The following is a 21956-nucleotide window of genomic DNA, read 5'->3' as shown; positions in this document are numbered from 1 at the left end:
GACAAAGTAAGGGACACTTGACTGGCCGGGTTCCTTGGGACGGGACTGCCTCACGACAGCTGTTGCCCCTCCTCCAGCTCCGGACCGGGTTGGGGGCGGTGCCTGGCGGGTGGGGGCGGGCCGAGCGGTGGGGGCGCAGTCGCGGAGCGGCGGGCAGCGGGACGCTCGGGGTTGGGGGCTGGGGTGGGACCGGGCGTACGCCATGGAGCTGCTGTCCGCTCTGAGCCTGGGAGAGCTGGCGCTCAGCTTCTCTCGAGTGCCGTTGTTCCCCGTCTTCGACCTCAGCTACTTCATAGTCTCCATCCTCTACCTCAAGTATGAGCCAGGTGAGCCAGAGCATGGGTTTGGAGGGGGCTGGCATCGCGGGGCGGGGGTGGGGGGGCGAGGAGCAGGAAGCCCTGGATTGTTGGGGAGACAGCCCCCGGGACGGGTTCGGGAGAGCAGAGAGACAGGTGCTGGGATCGTGGGGGTTCTCCGGTACCGGCATGGGCAGGAGGGAGAAACGTGAGGGAGGGCAAGAAGTGAAGAAGCCCCCCGAGATATTAGGGCTGGGGAAGGAGAAGTAGATGAGGGCTGAAGGGAAGGAAAGGAACGTGATAGTTCAGAGGAGGGGGAACAGGTGTTGGAGAGGGGGCAGGGAGAGAAGGTCAAGGTCCTAGTAGTGGAGGGTCGCATGAAGTTCGGGGAGGGGCTAGGTCGTGGTGAGGATGCGGGCGGGGGTGGGCGCTGCCGGCTCCGTAGATGTCTTGGCCGCCCGCAACAGTGACCTCCCTCCTTGCCCTTGGCTAGGGAGCAGGAGCGGCAGCTGAGTGTCTATATAAGGGCCGGTTGTGCTGGGGTCAGGTTCAGAGAAAGTGACACCAGTGCCCCCTCCCCGCGGCAGCCAAGGAGCTACCTTCCCCTCAGCTAGGCTGTACTGTATCTCCGCTCCCTGCGGGAATTCCTCCAGTCCTGGCCCTCATCCTTTCCATTTACTGAGCAGAATCGTCCCTGGGACCGGGTAATTTGGGGTCAGCCTTCTCCCACCAGCTTCAGCCCCCATGGATAATCGCAGAGGGGAAGACCCAGCTTCTAGGATTTAAACACACACACGTTTTTAAAATGAGGGTAAATGGCCTCCACAGAATGTGTTCTATTTTTATACAAGGTTCACTGAATATTCCTCATACTCCGAGTATTCTAATTATTGTAGTACACTAGCAAACTAAATGAAGTGGACAATAGAATTACTCTTCAGAAAAAGGTCACCCAAAACTTTGTTACTGTTTCTCCCACTTAGATGTAAATCATCCCTATATTCTCTTCTCATAATGGAAATAGTTTTTTGAATGATAAAAATAGGTGCTCCTGTATATTTTAAAATCAAGCGGAAAAGCACAAAGGAAAAAAAGAGAGGATTACAGCTGACGTGGTGGCCACCCTCTCAAGACCTCTCTTCTCTGCGTTGATACCCCCAGAGTTATGAATGTATGCAAATAAGATCATATGCTGCTTGCCAAGTGCTTTGTTCGGTTTTATTTTTGCCAACCTACAAGCCAGAGCCTATTTTTAAAAGAGCTTTTCTGTAGAGCAGTTACTTTGCAAAGCAAAATAAGCTTTGTATTGCTGTAAGATGACCATGGATGGGGCTGTGTGTCCTGCCTGGTGACTCAGGCCATTCCCAAGACAAGTACAGAACCCAGCACACCTTGGGAAATCTCAAATGGTGGAGCAGGAGCCTCCTAGGAATGTAGGACACAGGTGTCTGGAGGAAAGGGGTCTCCAGGCTGGCTGGGAGTGTGCAGGAGGGGTCAGGACATTCCCACTGAGTCACAGAGTAAGTCCTCTGAACTGGAAGTGCAGGAGCCTGAAGGTTCTGGAACAGTTCAACTGTTCCCACCCCCTAGCTGCCTGTCAGAGCCTCCCGGGGGCTCTTAAACCCTCCGATTGATTCAGAATATCTGGTAGCGGGTTCTGGTATCCTTATGTTTGAAGTTCCCCTCCCCCAGTGATTGCTGTCTACTGTCAAGGTTGAGAACCTCCGCCCAGTTCAACCCCCTCCTTTTGTAACTGGGGAAATTAGGAAACAGAGGCTAAGCTAATTTACATAAGCAATGAGCCTCCGGTCCTGTGGCTGGTGGATGCTGCTGCCCTTGGGATTCCAACCTAGGCCTGCTTAACCCCAGGAATTACTAGGATTACTCTGGGGTACTTGCTTCTCCCTTAGAAAAGGGAGGTGTTGGACTTAACTGTTAGCCCCCCAGTTTGGTGGTCCTGCTAAGCCTCTCTGTAAAGGTTTCCTCGCAGAATCCCTGCGCTGATTGCAGGAGCAGCTTCAGAATCTGCAGAGTCCCTTGTTCAGAAATTAAGAATTTCTGGACAGTGATGGCAGAACAGCAAACTGAATGCGGGGCCCTCTGAGCACTGGGTCCGGGGCCACTGCGTAGGCAGCACTCTCGAAGAAGAGAGCCCTGCTGCCTGTAAGGGAAAATCTCCAAATTGGGAGTGATTCTGCCTGTAGCATAGGCTAGTTATGGAGTTTTCATGAGCTTCAGTTTGCTCGTCTGTGAAATGGGCTCATTGGTAAAATAACCCTGGGTTCCCTTTCCTGGCTGTTGTGAAGATCTACTGAGATCCACTGAGAACTGCTAGGGTCTAAGTAAGGCACTTGGGAGAGGTACTTACAATTATTTTTAAGGCAGTGAGGGAATGTGTTTCCTGGGATGCAGGCATTTTCTGGGGTAGGCTTTCCTGAGAATGAGGACAAAGTTCAGAGTGGGGTCCTCAAAGTGGACCTCACCCTCTGTTTCCCCTGGGAGCTGGCTAAGAAATGCCAGGCCCACCCTCCACCCAGACTTGCATTTGAATAAGGTCCCCATCAGCACACTAACAGTTGAGAAGTGATGAACTGTAAGAGGCTGGAGCTCCTTGTTAAACCAGGAGCTGATTCATGGGGCTGGGGACTTGGGTCTGGTTCACTTCCAGGACCCCCAGCTCTAGGCAAGAAGTCAGGAGGAAGCAGTGGGTGCTTGGCTGCATGATTGAAGGAATGAACGAACGAATGAATTATAATCCTGGTTACCTTAAGCCTGACCCATCCAAAGAACTTTTCAGACCAGTGGTCCTCTAATTAGACTCACCTGCGAAGCTTTTACAATGCCTCTTGTCCAGTGCCCCTCAGTCATTTAAATCAAAACCACTTCGGGCAGCACTAGCGTCCGTGGTTTATTTTTTTGGACTGGGAAAATTGAAATATGTCTATTCCTATACTTTTGACAATAAAATGTGTTTTATAAAATGTTTTTTATCTTTATTTTTTAAAGGTTTTATTTATTTATTTTTAGAGAGAGAGGAAGGGAGGGAAAAAGAGAAGGAGAGAAACATCATTGTCCGAGAGATACATCGATCAGTTGCCCCTTGCACGCCCCAATCTGGGGACCTGGCTCATAGACCAGGCACGTGCCCTGACTGGGAATCGAACCTGGGACCTTTCGGTTTGCAGGCTGGTGCTCAACCCACTGAGCCACACCAGCCAGGGCTAAAATGCTTTTATCTTATCACACTACTTAAACATTTTCTGAAATGTACTTTTCAATTATAGTTGGCATAGTGGGTTGGCTAAAAAGCCCATTTAGTTTTTTTCATAAAATAAAAGACACATTTTTTATTTTCACCAATAACTCTGTTGGTTTGGATGTTTTGAGTGTGTCAGCTCTCTCCTGCTATTACCTTCTAGTGAGTAGAGGCCAGGGGTGCTGCTAAACATCTTCCATGCACAAGGCAGCCCCATAGCAAAGAATAATATTTGGCCAAAATGTCAGTAGTACCAAGAAACTTTGCAGACCACCTTTGACACTTTTGACATGTTCCATCAGTCACAGCACCTTCTCCACACACTGCACAAATCTTTTTTTTGCATTTCAGTTGCGTTTTTACCTTTCTTGAAATAATAAAGCATAATACACTGAAAATGTTGCATATTTTCTTCCATCTTCCATATGAAAATGGCTGCATAAAAATTCACCAATTTTGATGTTTTTTTAAATACATTGATATGACAGCTGTCACAATGCACAATGTAACACAGTTGTTTTGAATGAAGTTAAAGACAACTAAGCACAGCTAGGGCTCTCATATGGAAAAAACTAAATGAACTTGGCCAACCCAATGCGACAGCATATTAGTTTCAAGTGTTTTTAAGTTTCCCAGATGAGAGCTGGCTCTCTACCCCAGGGTTTCCCAACCTCGGCACTAGCGATGGTTGGGGCCAGATCATGCTTTGCAGTAGGGGCAGTCCTGTGCATTTTGGGATGTTTTGCAGCATTCTTGATCTCCACCCACTGGATGCTGGTATCACAACCCATCGTGACAACCAAAAATGCCCCCATACATTGCCATTGTCCCAGACTTTTGCTTTGAATTGAGAACCATGGATCTCCAGGGGTGTTCAACCGTTTGGTGTCCCTGGGCCACACTGGAGAAGAGTTGTCTTGGACCACACATTAAATACACAAACACTAAGGGAAACTGATAAGCAGAAAAAAGTTATAAACAAAAAAAGTTCTAGGGAAATTTATGATTTTGTGTTGAGCTGCATTCATAGCCACCCTGTGTGGCCTGGGGCCTCGGGTGCTTCGAAGGGCCAGGCAGGTGATACACGGGAAGCAACAAACCAGCCAGGTGGGGACCATGCCCAGGTGAGATCCAGGCAGGCTCTTCTCCACCTGGTTGGGCCTGGAACCACCAGAACTGGTTTTTCAAGGGAAGCTGGAAATGTGATTTGGCTGTTAGAACACTTTCTTTCTTCTCCTTTTAAAAATTTAATAGACTTTATTTTTTAGAACTATTTCAGATGCAGATCAAAATTAAGCTGAAACTACAGTTTCCATATGCTCACTGACCACCACCACACACCACACACACGTAGCCTTCCCCCATTTGTTATAGTCAGTGAACCAACATTATTACTGACATTGTTATTATCAGGTACCATTATCATAGACTGTTAGCATCATTATCAACCAGTCTCCAGTTTAGGAATCTTTGGTGTTATGCATTTATGAATTTCAATAAATGTATTTACTATATGGCATCATACAATTTCACTGCCCTAAAAATCCCCTGTGCTCCACCTCTTCATCACTCTCCCCGAACCCCCACCCTGAACCCCCACCAACCCCAGATCTCTTTACTGTCTTCATAGTTCTACCTTTTCTGGAATGTCATGGAGTTGGACTCATACAGTCTGTATAACTTCCAGAGTAGCTTCTTTCACTAATATGCATTTAAGTTTCCTCCATGTCTTTTTGTGGCTCAATAGCTAATTTCTTTTTAGTGTTAAATAATATTCCATGGTATGGCTATACCGCAGTTCAATTCTCACCTATTGAAGGACATCTTAGCTGCAGTTTGAACATTTTACAAGTTCTGTGTGCACTGAGAACAATTCCCTGGTCTCTGGTTTGCACTGAAAGCTTTCTCTAGATTGGTGCTGCTCATCCTACAACCTTGCAAGACAGGAACTACCAACTCCTTCTACAGGGAGGGAAACGGAGGCAGAGAGCTGTGCTCAAAGACTCGGAGAGAGTATTTAGAGTCACAGAGAGACTGTCAGTTGACCTCATCTGTGGACCTCAGACTACACGGCACCAGAGGCGGGGCAGTGCCAACAATGCCCAGGGGGACCTTCTAGCTTGGCCCACAGACTGCAGGCTGAAAGGGAATGCCGGGGAGCCCACCGAGGCTGGAACTCAGGACCTGCCGGAGTTCCTCCTCCCTCCCAAGGCAGAGCTGACTTTTATAAATTCATCCACTAGAATTTGCGCCCACAGGTACTTTCCATTTCAGTTCAGTTCCAGGAATAACTCTCGCATAACTGCTAGGCACTCAGCAGTTTCTTTTCATCCTCACAGGCACAATGGGGTGACCAAGTCACCCAGGTTGGCCCAAGACAAGAACCCAAGGTCCCTTGTCCCAAGAACTCCCAAGTCCCAGGCAAACTGGGATGGTCAGTCACTTCAGACAGCAGCCCTGTTACACACATGAGTAAACTGAAGCCAGCAGAGGGGAGGACTTTGGTGGCCAACCGGGGGTTGAAACCTATGTTCTGCTGCTTCTGCGTGCTACTCCCAAACCAAAGAGTGTGGCACAGGGAAGGAGCCAGGGGGACAGTGTCCCAGCCACCGCCTTGCTGTGGGTCCTGCGGGCAGGTTGTCTCTGAAAGCCTCAGTCTTCCCATTGGTGGCAGTGGGGAGACTCTTCCTGTCGTTCCAGGACTGCCAGGAGGGTGTTGACAATGACGAGAAGCGTGATGATGATCAGGTACCTTGCCTCGAGTCATCAGTACAGCTCGGTGAAGGGGGCCCTCTCCTTCTCTTTTGACAGCAGGGAAGACAGCCAGAGGTTGGGAAGGGGGCAGTGTTTGCCCAAGGCCATTCCCCAGTGAGCAGAGGAGCCAAAAACCCAGACATGTGGCTTTTTAAAAATTAGAACTCACCCCGGTACAAAAACAGAGCCTGCTTTAGTCCTGCAAAACCCAGGCTCCCCGCCCCTTCCCAGTCTCAGCCTCTGGGGTGGCCTCAGAGGGCACAAGTAAAGCCCTGGGAAGAATTCAACCCTGAGGGTTATTTTTAAATGCAGAGGTATCCATTTCTGCAAAGCATGGGTGCCTCACCTGACCCGGTCCCTGCAGAACCCACCAGCTGCTCTGAAGGATTATCGCTCCGCTGGCAGCACTCTGAGAGGAGAACACTCTGCTTTCTTCAGCCCCGCAGTCCCTCCCTCAGTAAAGGCTGCGACTTTAGGACGACCCTAGGGCAGGGGCAAGATGCACATGGTGCTTGTAACTCCACGGTGAGGCTGAGGAGGGCAAATTCAGTCCCAGCCATTGCTAGAGGAGTAGGGCAAAGAAGGGGTTAAGGGCTTGCACCCAATGGAAGGAAAGGGCAGCAGAGGGGAAAATAGCTGGTCCAAGATCACAGGGTTAGTTGAGGGGATGGCAAAGGGAAAGGGGAGTGTGGTGGTGGCTTCCTCTGAAACACCTTTTGCTGGGCATGCTTTCCGATTGTAAACTGTGTAGCAAGAAAGTGAATGACTAACCCATGGCCTATTTCTATGACGGAATACTATACAACAGTAAAAATGAGTATTACTCTGAAAAATAGTACGCTCAGTGAAAGAGACAAATGCAAAATGCCATGCTATACAATTCCACCTGCATGTAATATAAAGGGCTAGGACGTTTTCATCACGCCAAAAGGAGACCCTGTGCCCATCAGCAGTCACTCCTCGTTACCCTCCCCCGGTCCCTGGCCACCTCTGACCTGCTTTCTGTCTTTACGGATTTGCCTGTTCAGAACATTTCATACGAATAGAATCATACAATATATGGCCTCTTGCACTTAGCATGTTTTTCAAGATTCATCCATGTTGTATCTATCAAGATTTCATTCCTTTTTTAAACATTAGTCTATTTTCCATATACAGTTGCCATACAACATGACATTAGTTTCAGGTGTACAATATAGTGATGAGACATTTGTATGCCTACAAAGCGAGCACCCCAATAAAGACCTCACTCCTTTTTAAGGCCGACTGATGTCCACTCTATGGGTGGGTCACATCTTGTAGCTACTCGTCATTTGACGGATGCGGGAATTGTTTCCACCCTTCAGTGATTGTGAATCAGGAACATAGGCTTTTAAGAGTCTTCTAGAAATTTATGGTGGGTTCTTATGGATGGAACGGCATGGAACACCCCACTGCCCTCCCAGGGCAGTGAGACCTCCTGTTCCTAGAGCCCCATCCACAGCCATCAGGGAGGGGCAGGCGGTAAGGACCCCAGAGGGGCTCAGTGCAGGCTGGGGGCCCGAGAGCAGCCCGTGTCCTTCCTGCTTTTGGGAGGTGGAGATGCTCTTGTTTTTTCTGGGTTTGATGACTAAATATTTCAAACACAGTAAATACTAATCACCTCTGTCCCCTCCACTCAGACTTAACAGATGTGAACATAGATTTGCTTCACATATGCTTTGTTTAAAATGCAGTGGCAGACACGGCCAGCCCTGCCCCTCACCCTCTCACCCTCTCTAGGTGTGACCACCACCCTAAAGTCAGCCTGGAGTGTTCCCGTTGCTGTGTTTGTACCTTGACCACTGCCCGTGTGTCTATGACTACAGTCGTTCCCACCCCTGCCCCGATTTGTGGTTTTACTTTTTTGTAGTTTCAGTTATTTGTGGTGAAACAGGAATTTATTCTTTTACAGTTCTGGAGGCCAGAAGTCCAAATTCAAGGTGTCAGGAGATTGGTTCCTTCTGGAGGCTGTAGGGGAGGATCCTTTCAAGCCTCTTCTCTGACTTCTGGTGTTGCTAGCAATCCTTGGCATGCCTTGGCTCGTAGACACGGGGCATCAGTCTCTGCCTCCATCTTCATATGGCCTTCTGTGTGAATTTCTTGGGGTTCGTGTAACAAAGTACAACAAACTGGGTGGCTTATAAAAACAAATGTGTTGTCTCACAGTTCTAGAGGCCAGAAGTCCAAAGTCAAGGTGGCAGTGGGGCCATGCTCTCTCCAGTGCTCCTAGAGAGGAATCTTTCCAGGCCTCTTTCTGGTTTCGGAAGGTGGCTAGCGTCCTCACTGTCTCAGGGCTCATAGCTGCAGCTCGCAGTCTCTGCTCCGTGTTCTCAGGGCCCTCCCTCATCTCTGCTCTGCATAAGGACAGGAGGCATTGGATTAGAGCCCACCCTAATGACCTCATCTTAATATTTCCAAAAGAAGTTGCATTCATGGGAACCAGGGGTTAGGACATCAGTATGTCGTTTTGAACACCAGGGTTCAACTCACAACACCTTCTCTGTGTCTGTCTGGAATATTATTCGGCCTTGAAAAGGAAGGAAATTCTGACATATGCTACAACATGGATAAAAACTGAGGACAGTATGCTGAGTGAAATAAACCAGTCACAAAAAGACAAGTGCGGTACTTTAGGATGCCACCCCTTCCTCCGCCCGCCCCCCCAGGAGCAGTGGAGCTGTCCCGGCGCCACCCGACGGCGTCCTGGCTGTGCGCCATGCTGCACTGCTTTGGGAGTTACATCCTGGCCGATCTGCTCCTGGGGGAGCCCCTGATCGACTACTTCAGCAACAACTCCAGCGTCCTGCTGGCCTCGGCTGTCTGGTAAGCATCTCAGGCTGGCGGGGTGCGGGGGAACGGAGCCGGCAGGCAGGGGTGCCCGTCCACAAGGGAGGTGGGAGGAACTGGGACCCAGCAGCAGGACCTCCACAGTGGCCCTGAAGGTACAGCCCTCTGTGGCCCAGCGCTGTCATGATAATAGGCATATGGGAAGGAGGAGTCTGGATACAACCTCGTTTCCCAGGGGCCCCCGGAATCTGTCTCCCCGCTGATGCTTGGCATTCTCTCCTTGAAGGTACCTGATTTTCTTCTGCCCAATGGACCTCTTTTACAAGTGTGTCTGCTTCCTGCCTGTGAAACTCATCTTTGTGGCCATGAAGGAGGTGGTGAGGGTGCGCAAGATCGCTGTGGGCATCCACCACGCGCATCACCACTACCACCATGGGTGGTTCGTCATGATTGCCACTGGCTGGGTCAAAGGTAAATAATGGGACCATGATGATAGCAACGGGAAATCACCCAGTTGTGAACCCCTGTTCAATGGCACATATCGGGTACCCCAGCTGGCACAGCCATTGCTCCAGGCTAAGGGGTGTCAGGGCTGCTGCCAGGGACCAGGCTCCCCTTAGCCGACACCTTAAAGCAGTGAGAAGTCCTTCCAGGAATTTAACTGTCCAAGGTAAATGACAGCTGATACCTCGAGTAGGGTTTCTCAGCTACGGCACTGCCGATGTTCGGGGCTGGGTCACTCTCTGTGGTGGGGCCGTCCTCTACATGGTCAGGTGTTGGGCGGCAGTCCTGGCCTCCACCCACCAGCAACACACCCCCTCCCAAATCCTGACAACCAAAAATGTCTCCAGACATGGCCAAATGCCTTCTTGGGAGGCAAAATCACCTCAGTTGTGAACCCCGGGTGCAGTGGTTCGGGACCCCTAGTTACGCAGCTGACCCCGGAGAGGGGATCCCAGCCTCCTTAGCAAGTGCATGTGGGATAAATGGGAAGATTCTGCCTTGAAATTTAACCATCACGTCTCCACGTGGGTCTCCTTACTCTCTATGGCAAGACTGTGCTCTGTACTAATTCCCCAGGGGAATAGCATGCCTCCCGGAGGGTAGGTGGCATGAGAAAGTGAGAGCCCAGAGCACTAAGGAGAGAGGCCAGGGGTGGGGGCACTCTGCAAGCCCCGTGCACAGCTCGGGGTCCTGGACTGGGAGCGTCAGGGTAGACAGCCCAGAGCGTCCAAGTCTTTCCACAGGATAGGAGCTCAATTTCTTCATGCTTGTTTTGCTCCAAATGTGCTGTGTGACCTTTGGCAAGACTCTGCCTGCTCTGAGCATGTTTCCTCACCTGTGTCTGATCATCATACACCCTGGGCTCATTGTCCCTCTGAGCGGATTCCAGGAGCAGAGAGTCCGCTTCTGTGGGAATTCAGCCAAGAAGGAAGCTGGGGGTGGCAGGGTCGTTCACAAGCACCCTGTTCCGTAGGCTCTGGAGTCGCCCTCATGTCCAACTTCGAGCAGCTACTCCGAGGGGTCTGGAAGCCAGAGACCAATGAGATCTTGCACATGTCCTTGTGAGTACCCCATCCTCTTCCTCTGTTCCTCCTGTGCCCCTGGGCCTGACCCTGGGTTGGATACTTCTCGTGACTTGGAGGTCTCAGCTCGTGACTTGATTCTGCCTTCAGAAGCTTCCACAGGCCATGTCTGGGGAAACCCAGAGAGGAAATTACAACTCTGCCTAGAGGGGAAGGGCAGGCAGAGATACAAGGAGATAAGATTGTTCATCTGGGTTTTGAAGAGTGAATAGGAGTTTTCTGGCAAAGAAGGAGACTCTGGACAGAGGCCATCACCTCTGCCAACTGTCAAGTCAGGAAAAAAGAACAATCCTGCCCGGTTCTGCAGGGCAGTTGCACAGCGGTGGGTGGGAAGCATGGGGCGTGGAGTGCGGGTGGGGACTGTGGCTGGAGCTGAAAGTGGAGCATGGTGGGCAGAGCCAAACTGTGACATCCAGGACCCAACCCAGAACCCCACGCTGCATTTGGCCTAATACATTTCTTAAAGACTTCACAGTAAATTTTTCTCCCAATCTACAATAAGTAAAACTATAGCCATGAAAGTATGACAAAATTAAAAGGCCTACCCATAGACCAATGAAAATTACCTCTCGTTTTACACTTTGGAAAATGTGGTTTTATCTCGTTTCATCCCACCCCCAATTTGCTGACTGAGAGGTTGGCCCCAGGTGGCTGCACTGGCTGCTGCTGAGCGGGCCGGTGGCTTCCCCTCTCAGATTCTGTTCCCGCCTTATCAGCTAAGGGTGGGGGTTCCATAGACTCACAGACATGCCCCCACCCTGGCGGCCGGTGAGTGCTTGGGAAATATCAGTTAGAACCATCGTGTTCAGGTACATGCAGTGAGTGACGGACATCAGGAACAGGAGTCATGGGTCTGTCTCTTGCAACAAGGTAAAATGCTAGAAGCCTAGTCTGCAAGGAAGAAAAGGGAAGTCAGGAAAAACCCTGTGTTATAATTCCACCTCCTGACGGAGGGTGCTGTTTGGGGGTCCCTAAGACCACTTTCAGGTTTGACAATTTGCTGGAAGGACTCACAGAACTTGGCACAGCCCTTTCACTCAGGTTCCAGTTTATTACAGAGAAAGGACCCAGATTCAAATGGACAAAGGTAAGACGCACATGGGGCAGCGTCCAGGAGAGACCAGGCTTGCGGTCCTGGTCCCCTCTCCATGGCACTGCATGGACAGTGGCTGTTTCTCCCAGCATCCATGTGCAACTACATGCGTTGAATGTGGCCAGCCACCACACTTCTCCAGGCTCTGGTATCCAGGGTTCTTACTGGCGCTAGTGACACAGACAGCTGTCCACCCGTGTAGCTGACGTCAGCCTCCAGCTCCTCCAGCGGCCGAACTGAGACCACATGGCCCAAGACCCCCGCCCTGAATCACACTGTTACTGTCTGGTGTGACCCCAAGACCCCAAGTAAACAAAAACTCCTGTCTCATAGGACATTCCCAGGGCTTAGAGGGCACCTCCCAGAATCCAGAGGCAAAGACCAGATCCCTCTTTGAGTCAAGTTAACCCTTTACTGCACAGAGAGACCCCACCTCCTCCTCCGTGCCATGTGGGCACCTTCCGTTTCACACTCAGAAGCCAGAGGGAGCTGGGGCTGGCTGGGCAGAGGTGGAGAAGGGGGTCTCAGAGGTGCACAGACCTGAGCCCTGCCATGCTTCCTAGTAACCATGGCTGTCCCCTCCAGCCCCACCAAGGCCAGCCTGTACGGAGCTGTACTCTTCACCCTCCAGCAGACCCGCTGGCTTCCGGTGTCCAAAGCCAGTCTCATCTTTATCTTCACCATGTTCATGGTGTCCTGTAAGGTAAGGCTTCCTGTCCCGACCCACGCCCACACACACCTCTGGGCCAGGGCCAGGGACTCGCAGCCCCTGGAAAGGCGAACCCTAAGTACGTGGAGGGTAGGAGCTGGCTGGTAGGTCCGTGCGTGGAAGAGGGTCTGAGAGAGCAATGCCCCGCAGTGGAGACGGGGGTGAGGAATTGAGCCCTTCCCTGCAAATGGCCTAGCCTAGGCAAAGGCGAGATGGGGGCAGGAGTATCCAGGGTCTGTCTGGGGCTGCGTGCTTTGGGTGTGGGGAGCAGAGGGACAAGATGCAGGGAAGGCACCCTCAGGACGCTGGGCACTTGGGCTAGACCAACAAGGATGCAGGTCTGATCCTCAGGCCTCGATGTGGAGTCACCCCACCCTCCAGGGGATTTTGAGGGGCCGAGTTCTCCCTCCCCATGGATCTGGGGAGCTTGGTGGCTGGCTCCCTGGGACAGGACAGGGGCCATCAAAGGGAAACAAGTGACTCCGGGCACCAAAAGTCCCACATCCCAGGACAGTGGGGACCAACTGGTCACCCTCCTGGGGGTAGGGGTATATGCAGCCAGAAGGCTGAATCTGGGCTACCTTTGACTTTGACGTGGCTGACCTTCTCTCCTCTCTCACCCCCACCCCTCTGCTTTCTCTCTCCATCTTCCTCTGGCTCTCTCACTGTCTCCCTGTCCCCCTGTCCCCCTGTCCCCCTTTCACCCCTCCTCAGGTGTTCCTGACAGCCACTCACTCCCACAGTTCCCCTTTTGATGTTCTGGAAGGTTACATCTGTCCCGTGCTGTTTGGGACAGCCCTGGGAGGTGACCATCACCATGACAACCATGGTGGGGCCCACGGAGGGTCCCATGGTGGCAGTGGGCCCAGCTCCCCGCACTCAGCCATGGCCACCAAGTCCAAGGAGGAGCTGAGCGAGGGCTCCAGGAAGAAGAAGACCAAGAAGGCAGATTAGGAGGTGGCCCAGTGGGCCTGTTGGGTGCTGGGGAGAAGACCTGGACCCAAAACCCTCAGTCATGAGTAGAGAGGTGTCCTGGGCTCAATTGTCCCCTCTTGAGGCTTCAACTTCCCCAACTGCAAACTGGGGCCATTAGCCTACCTTCCACCCCTGATCTGAGGGGTTAGATGAGATATGGGGGTAAAGGGCATTTGTAGGAATGGGGGTCCCTCTCTGCAGAACCCCTGTAGAGTCACATATTTTGGGGGGTGCACAGAATCCTGGCAGTGTCTCTGGCCAGATACACTGGCAGTTATATTCTTGGTTCTATTATTTCCTCTCTAAAATTATGTTTTGACTCTAAATTTCAAGCAACACTGAGACTCATTCATTTGATGGATGATTCCTAAGTACCTCCTGCGAGGCGGCTGCTGAGATTTTCATGTCTCCTTGCCGACTCCTCCTGGGTGTGCAGGGGCAAGGTGCCTCCTTCTCGGAGCTTTGCGGTCCCCACCTGTGTGATGGAGTCCCCTGGCCCTCCTCTGTACACAAGGGCTGACATGAGGCCAGATGTGAACCTGCCTCACAAGCTCAGAAGCACCGCGCAGTCAGGAGGAGAGCCCGTGACGGGTGTTCACTGTGCTTGAGAACGGCTTTGAGTTTTAGATCATTTGTGTTTGTGGACTAGAGACCCTCATGTTACCTGGTGTGAAGGAGGCCTTCCGTAGACACATCTAGGCCAGACTTGAGAGCTTGGAGAGTGGGAAAGGCTTGTTCTGATCCTTGGCTTTGGGCCACCCCTAATCCAAAGAAGTGCCACTGGGTGGGTGGGAGTTCCAAGGTCCAGCTTTGCCTGGAGCTCCAAGCGCTTGCCATTGGACCGTGGAAGCATCAGGCCTTCCTCACGCCAGCATTCTTCATTGCCACTCACTCAGTCACTCAACAACCACGTTGCTGCCTGCTCTGCCAAGCCTTGTGCTGCTGCTGAGCAGGCTGGGAACTTGCTTCTGGGTGAGTGAGGGGGGTGGCAGCTGAAGGCCCCTCCCAGCTACCTTCATCTCACCCTAGGTCACCAGGATGTCTGGGAGGAGGGGTGGGTTGAGTATGGCCCGTTTCAGGTGGGGTTGGGCCCAGACCAGGCCTCCTGGAGGCTGCCCTCTGCACATCAGTGCTCAGGGGACGCTCAGGGCAGTAGTCCGCAGCTGCTTTGAGATTGGCTTGGGGTTATTGGGGTCCCAGGTGTTGCCCAGCTGCTGGGAAAGTGCCTTGATCTGGTGACACCTGGGAGCTGGGGGGCCCTGAAACTGTAAGGCCCTGAATTCATCCTCTTGCATGTCCACCAAGGCTCGGCATGAAGGTTCAGAAAATATATCTGTTGTGAGAGAACCTTGTTGGCTTGTCCAGTTCATTCCTGCTCTTCTCTTAGAGATGCTCAGAGTTCCCAGGGAAATGAGGCTCATGACAGCCCTGATGACCAGTGGGAGATGGTGGCTGTGGGATTCGGGGTTAGACACACCTGGGTTCAAGTTCTTGCTCTGCCACTAACAGGTCATGAGACCTCCCCTCTTCCATGCCTGTGTGCTTCTCGGGAAGGCAGGGGGTTGTTGTCACTGTCCTTCAAAGACAGGGGCGATGATGGGGTGGTTGGGGTTTGCGGCTACGAGTATATGAAAGATTCTGTTGATAGAAAATGACAAGCCACAGACTGGGAGAAAATCTCTGAAAGTCGCATATCTGGTCAAGAATTGTATCCAGCCCTGACAGGCGTGGTTCAGTCAGCTGGGCATCCTCCTGCAAAGCAAAAGGTCAGGGCACATGCCTGGGTTACAGGTTCAGTTCCCAGTTGGGGCGCGTACAAGAGGCAACCAATTGATGTTTTTCTTCCTCTCTTTCTCCCTCCCTCCCCCTCTCTCTAAAAAATAAATAAAATCTTTTTTTAAAAAAGAATTGTATCCAAAATATATAAAGAACTCTCAAAACTCAATCAATATAAGAAAACAAACAGCCCAATTTTAAAAAGAGCAAAGGATTTGAGTGAACATTTTGCCATAGAGAATATATAGGTAGCGTAGAAACGAGCACGCAAAGAGACCGCAACTTCCTTGGCCATCAGGGAAATGGGTGGGAAGGTACCGCTTCCCACCCATGAGGATGGCTAAGATTATGAAGACCCATCGAACCGGGTGGTCACGAGGATGTGGAACAAATAGAACTCTCATGCGCTGTGGGCAGTGCAGCTCCTGTGGGAGACAGTTTGGCAGTTTCCTAAAAAGTTGAAGGTGCACCTACCATATGACTCAGCATTCCACTCTTGGGTACTTGCCCAAAAGAAAGTATGTGTCCCCACAAAGACATGCCTGCGAAAGTTCATAGCAGCTTTGCTTATAATAGCCCCAAATGCCCCCAAATGGTGGAAACAAATGCCCCCAAATGGTGAGTGGGTGAATATCTGCCCTGTCCGATGGAATACGGCTCAATAATAAAAAGGAATCAAATGCAATAGCATAAATCGGCTTCAAATGCACTGTGATGGTTGAAAAAAAGCCATCCAAAAATAATGCGTACTGTCTGAATCCCGTTATATAAAATTCTAGAAACAGAAAGCTGATCATCTCTAGTAACAGCCGACTGCTGGGTGCTTGGGGAGAAGTGGGGGGTGTGGGAGGGTGGGAGGGCTGACCAAAAAAAGCGCAAAGGAGTCCTGGCTGGGCAGCTCACTTGGTCCTGTTACACTAGGTTGTGGGTTCGATCCCTGGTCAGGGCACATACAAGAATCAACCAATGAAAGCATAAATGAGTAGAACAATAAATCAATATTTCTCTCTCTCTCCCCAGTTAATAAAAAATTTTAAAAAGCACCAGGGAACCGGGACATGGGTGTCTTCACCATCCTGATTGTGGCAATGGCGTCAAGGGTCTGTATACATCACAATTTATCAAATTGTGCACTTACTAATATGAACAGTTTACTGTAGGGCTATGGTACCTCAACCAAATTGGAAAAAATTTTCAGTAAGAAAAAAAATTAAGCAATAGATTTGAACACACAGTTCACCAAAGAAAATATATGGATGGCAAGTAATCACAGGAAGTACACACTAAAACCACAATGAAATGCCACTTTATATCTGTCATAGGCTGGATTGTGTCACCCTCAAAGTTTATATGTTGAAGTCCCAAGCTCTAGTACCTCAGAATGTAACGAGAGTTGGAGGCAGGGTCTTTGAAGAAATGATTAGGTTCCAACAGGTCTTTAGCATGGACCCCAATCCAATACGATTTGTGTGTAAGAAGAGGAGATGAGGGCACAGAAACACACGGCCAGAAGATTGGGGGAGGACACAGGGAGGAGATGGTTGTCTACTGGCCACAGGGGGAGGTCACAGAGGAAACCAGCCCTGCCAGCACCTTGATCTTGGACTTCTAGGTACCAGAACAGTAAGAAAATAAATTTCTGTTGTTTAAGCCACCCCATGTCTTGTGATGGCAGTCCTAGCACGCTAATGCAACACAGCCCAGGACAGATCATGTAAACATAACTGCCCTAACTGGTGTGGCTCTGTGGGCTGGGCATTGTCCCACAAACGACCTTTCAGTCACCAGTTCAATTCCCAGTCAGGGCACATGCCTGGGTTGTGGGCCAGGTCCCCAGTTGAGGGCATGAGAGAAGCAACCGGTTGATATTTCTCTCTCTCCCTCCATTCCTCTGTCTCTAAAAATAAGTAAAAAATAATCTTAAAAAACACTAACAATGTTTTTTTTAAGTAAATCTTAAAAAAACACTGACAATGCCAGGTGTGCTATAGATGTGGAGCAAATGGAACATGAACAGTGCTGGTGGGAAACAGGCAGCTTCTTATGAAATTAAACCTTACCATATAACACACCAATCCCATTCCTAAGTGAAACACAAGCTCATGGTCACCTTAAAAATGTTTAAAATAGCCCTGGCTGGTGTAGCTCAGTGGATTGAGCACGGGCCTGTGAGCCACACGATCGCGGTTCGATTCCCAGTCAGGGCACAAGCCTGGGTTGCAAGCCAGTTCCCAGCAGGGGATGCGTGAGAGGCAACCATACATTGATACTTCTCTCCCTCTCTCCTTCCCTACCTCTCTAAAGATAAATAAATAAATAAAATCTTTATTAAAAAGTTTAAAATAAGCTAATTATGATAATCACCAAAAGCTGGAAGCATCCCAAATGTCCGTCAGCTGGCAAGTGAATGAACGTCATGTACCTTGATCCTATCATGCAATGGAATACTACTCAGTGATGAAAAAGAACACACTTCTGACGCCGCAGAGTGGATGAATCGCAAATGCATTTGCTACGTGAAGGGAGCCAGACACACTACAGCCTGTGGGCTCCCACCCAAGGACGGTTTAGGAAAGGCAACGCTGTAGGCACCGAGGACAGGTCAGCAGGCGCCAGGGGCTGGAGGAGGGAGGAAAGGTGGTGTGAAGAGGGGCCACGGGGATTTGGGAAGGGTGACCAAACAGTTCTGTATCTTGATTGTGGCGGGGCATCCGAACCTGTGTCTTTTGCAAAACTCACAGGACCGTATGCTGAGAATTCTACTTTAATCCAAAATGAAAGGATCAAACAGAATACATGCCAAAGTTTCTCACACCAGTTCACAGCCTGGCTTTTCACTTGCGAGGTGTGTGGCATTGGGCAGGTAACTCTCCTTCCGAGCCTCGGTTTCCTCCTGGGAGGGCTAGCAGGAGTGGCTGGCAAGCCCTTGGCCCAGGCAGAGGTCCGGACTGGGTCACCAAGCCCCGCCCAGGGAGGACCCGGATCACTGCCTGCGCTCGCCAGCCACCGGTGGGTGTTGGCGATAAGCTGGCTCCCTGTCTTCTGGCACAAATGTTCTGAGATCTCATTTTATGAGAGGACAGATTGTACCAAAATAACCTCTCGGCCTATTTTGAGAGGAGGGTGGGCAAGCCCGCGGCAGGCTGGTTGGGGATGATTGGCGGGGCAGGCTGACCCCGAGCCCGCTGCAGGTGCGAGAGCGCCGAGGGCTGGCTTTCAAGTCTGGCCTAATTTTAGCTGCAGCGGTCATGCTCAGTAGCTTCTTGGGTCATGAGCTGAAAGATTCTTTTATTATTATTGTGAAATATACAACATAAAATTCACCACCTTAACCATTTCTAAATATACACAGTCCAGTGGTGCCAGGTACGCCGACCTTGTTGCACAGCTGTCCCCACTGTCCAGCTCTGGAACCCTTTTCACCTCGCAAAGCTAAAACTCCAAACATTAAACACCAACTCCCCCTCTGCCTCCCCTGTCCCTGGCACCCACCCCTCCACTTCCTTCTCTGTGAATCTGACTCCTCCAGGAACCACACGTGAGTGGGATCACACAGTGCTCGTCCTTTTCTGATGGACTTATTTCACTCGGCATAATGTCCTCAGGGTTCATCTGTATCAGAGTATGTGTGAGAATTCCCTTCATTTTTAAGGCTGGATAATATTCCATTGTGTGGATACACACATTTTGTTTATCTGTTCACCAGCTGATGGACCTTGGGTTGCTTCCACCTTTCAGATGTTGTAAATAATGCTGCTGGGAACACAGGCGTGCAAGGGTATGTATTTGAGACCCTGCTGACTGTTCTTTTGGATATACACCAAAAAGTGAAATTTCTGGAGCATCTTTATTCAATGTGTTATGGCCCCATGGCCCATCACTTATGTTGCGTTCTTTCCTTAGAAGCAAATCCCAGGCCCCTATGTTAAAGGCTAGGGGATCCACAGAGACTGCCCTCGAAGGTGCCCACCGTGCCTCATAAGCAAATTCAGACCACGAATGAAGCTAGAAATTTCTATTAAGCGCTTGCAACATGCCAGGCACATAAGCACGTGTGCTTATGCCTTTGTATGCCTTTGAGGTGAGTTGTTTTACAGAAAAAAACCTTAGGCTCAGCAGCAAAGCAACTTGGAGAGCTAACAGTGGGGTGGGCTTAGAGGCCAGGCCTATTTTCTTCCAAAGCCCGCACTTTCCCTTTACACTCGCTTCCCTGAATCTCTGTAGGGAAGCACGAGACACACACGTGGGAAGAGTTTAGCAGAGTGTCTGACTCGGAGCAGGTGCTCACCAAGGGTGAGGCCACCACCCAACAGTTACCGCAGACGTGGGTGGTTATGACTGTATTTACCTTGTACTTCCCGGCTGGTACCTGCCTGGAGGCATCTGGAAAAATTCCCAGCTCAATTAGCGGAGGAAATGAACACCTAATTGAGCCCCTCAAAGTCGACTGAGAGATCAAAGTGAAGGCACAAAGGCAGGATGTTGGCAGGCCTGAGAGTGAGTTCTGGTTTTGCTCCTAACTTGCCAAGTGATTCTGGGTGAATACCTCTTTGTTAAATGAAAATGTTGGACCAGGTCAATGGTGGGTAACCTATGGCCTGAGGGCCAAATCCGGCCCACTGCTTGCACTTGTAAATAAAGTTTTATTGGCATACAGCCACACTCAGCTGTTTACATATTGTCTGTGGCCTCTCTCAACCTCCAACCACAGAATGGAGTCGTCAACACAGACTGTCTGGCCCACACAGCTGAAAATATTGACTGTGGCTTTTTGTAGAAAAATTTTGCCCACTGCTGGGCTGGATGATTTTTAAGACTCTTTCCAACTGTAAGTATTTGATCATTCATAGAAGGAATGAATAGTACAATAATGAGGTGAAGCCAAGAGAGCTATATCTGACTCTGTGCCACATTGCAAAGGGGCATCTCATTATCCCTTGAGTGTCCATGTTTGCTCTGCAAAAACAGACCTAATCAGTCAGGTGTCTTGGTCCTTACAGATTGCTATAACAAATGACCATCTATTGGGTGGCTTAAACACTGGAGGCAGGAAAGTTCAACACCAAGAGACTGGCAGATCCAGCATCCAGAGAGCATTGTCTTCCTGGCTTGTGCTTTCTGGCCATTTTCTCCTTGTAACCTCGTGTGGCAGAGAGCAAAGAGAGATCCTTCACTGTCTCCTCGTTTTATCAGGACATTCATCATGAAGGCCCCGTTCTCATGATCTAATCTAATACTAATCACTTCCCAAAGGCCCACCTCCAAATACTGTCATGTTGGGAGTTAGGGTTTTAACATATGAACTTGAGGGGACTCAAATAATACTGAGTCTATTTTAACATTAGAGTAGGCATGAATTCATTCAACAGACACTTTCTGAGGCTTACTTTTGTGTGTCCCTAAGCTCTGCTGTAGGGAGGTAGAGATGTGGAGGCCCTGGTCCTTAGGGAATGCCCCGAGAGAGGGAAGGAAGTATCATGGGGACTCAGAGGGGTCGTGGAGAGGCAAGGAGGGTATCCTGGAGGAGAGAGATTTGTCTGGGGCCTTGAAATACACAGGGAGAATTAGAAGATGTCTTGGAGAACACTCCAGATGGAGACCACAGCGTTGATGTAAGCTGGGAGGTGTGAATATTTCAAAAACAGGAGGTGGAGATCACCAGGGGTCATCTCAGAGGCTGCCTTCCACACCACGAATATGTGTGGCTGTGGGTATTACCAGCTACTCTCAGCCTCAGATTCCCCGTCTGTGCCCTTGTCTGAGCCACAATCCACTGCTTTTCGTTAGAACTGATGATTGCCTAACAAACAGCTGGGGGTGGGCCCTTTTCTAATCCATCAGTCTGATCACCACCAACTTTGGCTTCAAAGCACTCCAGAATGTTCCAATGGGGGGGGGGTTTAATGATACCCAGTGACAAGAAGATGAACAAATTGTTCTATAGTCATACAACAGGATACCGTACAACATTGAAAATGAACAAACTGCAATAGCCCGGAAAAGTCTCAAAACCACCCTGAATATGAAAAGCAAGTTGGGTCAGAAAACCTGCAGCATAGCTCCCCTTGGTATAAAGCCCCCCACTATGTTGTTTTGGGGTACATATGTATACAGTAAAACTATCCCACAAACCAAAAGGGTGATGAACACAAAATGCAAGATCATGTGCAGTGAGGGAGAGAGACTGGGTGCGGGGCAGGGAGCTTTCAAATACTGGAGATGCTCTCTCCTCAAGCTAGATCAGAGTTGCCTGATTTTGTACGATGCGTGAGCAAAGAGTGGCTTTTACATTTTTATAATGTTTGGGGGCAGGGGAATCCAGAGGAAGCCTGTTTCATGACACGTGACCATGACATGAAATTGAAATGCTGGTGTCCAGGAATGAAGGGTCTTGGGGCATATTCTCTTGGTTCGATTATGTGTTTGCTGTGGCTGCCTCTGAGCGACAAGGAGAGAGCTGAATAACTCAGCCAGACACTAATCTGAAAAGCTGAAAGTTTACTTCCTGGTCCTTCATAGAGGAAGTTTGCTAGACGATGGGTATGTGGATGTTCATTCTGTTCTTTTTTATATCTTTATCTAATACGGTGTCTCTACAAACAATATGCAGTCTCTACAACACGCCATGTCTTCGCTCACCCCTGGGCATTTGCACATGCCTTCCTCTCTGCCGAAGGCTCCTTCTCGCCCTCTTCCAGCTTCT

The 21956-nt window shown here is 50.1% G+C and overlaps 1 protein-coding gene across 1 annotated transcript; it reads left to right on the top strand.

Annotated features, from left to right (window-relative positions):
* The first annotated feature begins 143 nt into the window (after positions 1–143).
* Positions 144–15229, top strand: TMEM38A (transmembrane protein 38A). Its single transcript, XM_037028625.1, has 6 exons — positions 144–326; positions 8994–9150; positions 9401–9585; positions 10592–10679; positions 12379–12496; positions 13217–15229. Exons 1-6 carry the CDS (start codon positions 203–205, stop codon positions 13454–13456), a joined length of 912 nt encoding a protein of 303 aa, XP_036884520.1. The 5' UTR covers positions 144–202; the 3' UTR covers positions 13457–15229.
* The last annotated feature ends 6727 nt before the right edge of the window (positions 15230–21956 follow it).

This window comes from Sturnira hondurensis, unplaced genomic scaffold (assembly GCF_014824575.4).
Source record: "Sturnira hondurensis isolate 20B ecotype Veracruz unplaced genomic scaffold, ASM1482457v3 Scaffold0020119, whole genome shotgun sequence".
In the NCBI taxonomy this organism is placed as follows: domain Eukaryota; kingdom Metazoa; phylum Chordata; class Mammalia; order Chiroptera; family Phyllostomidae; genus Sturnira; species Sturnira hondurensis.
The sequence above is the reverse complement of the archived record's forward strand: the minus strand, read 5'-3'. Positions and strand labels throughout refer to the sequence as shown.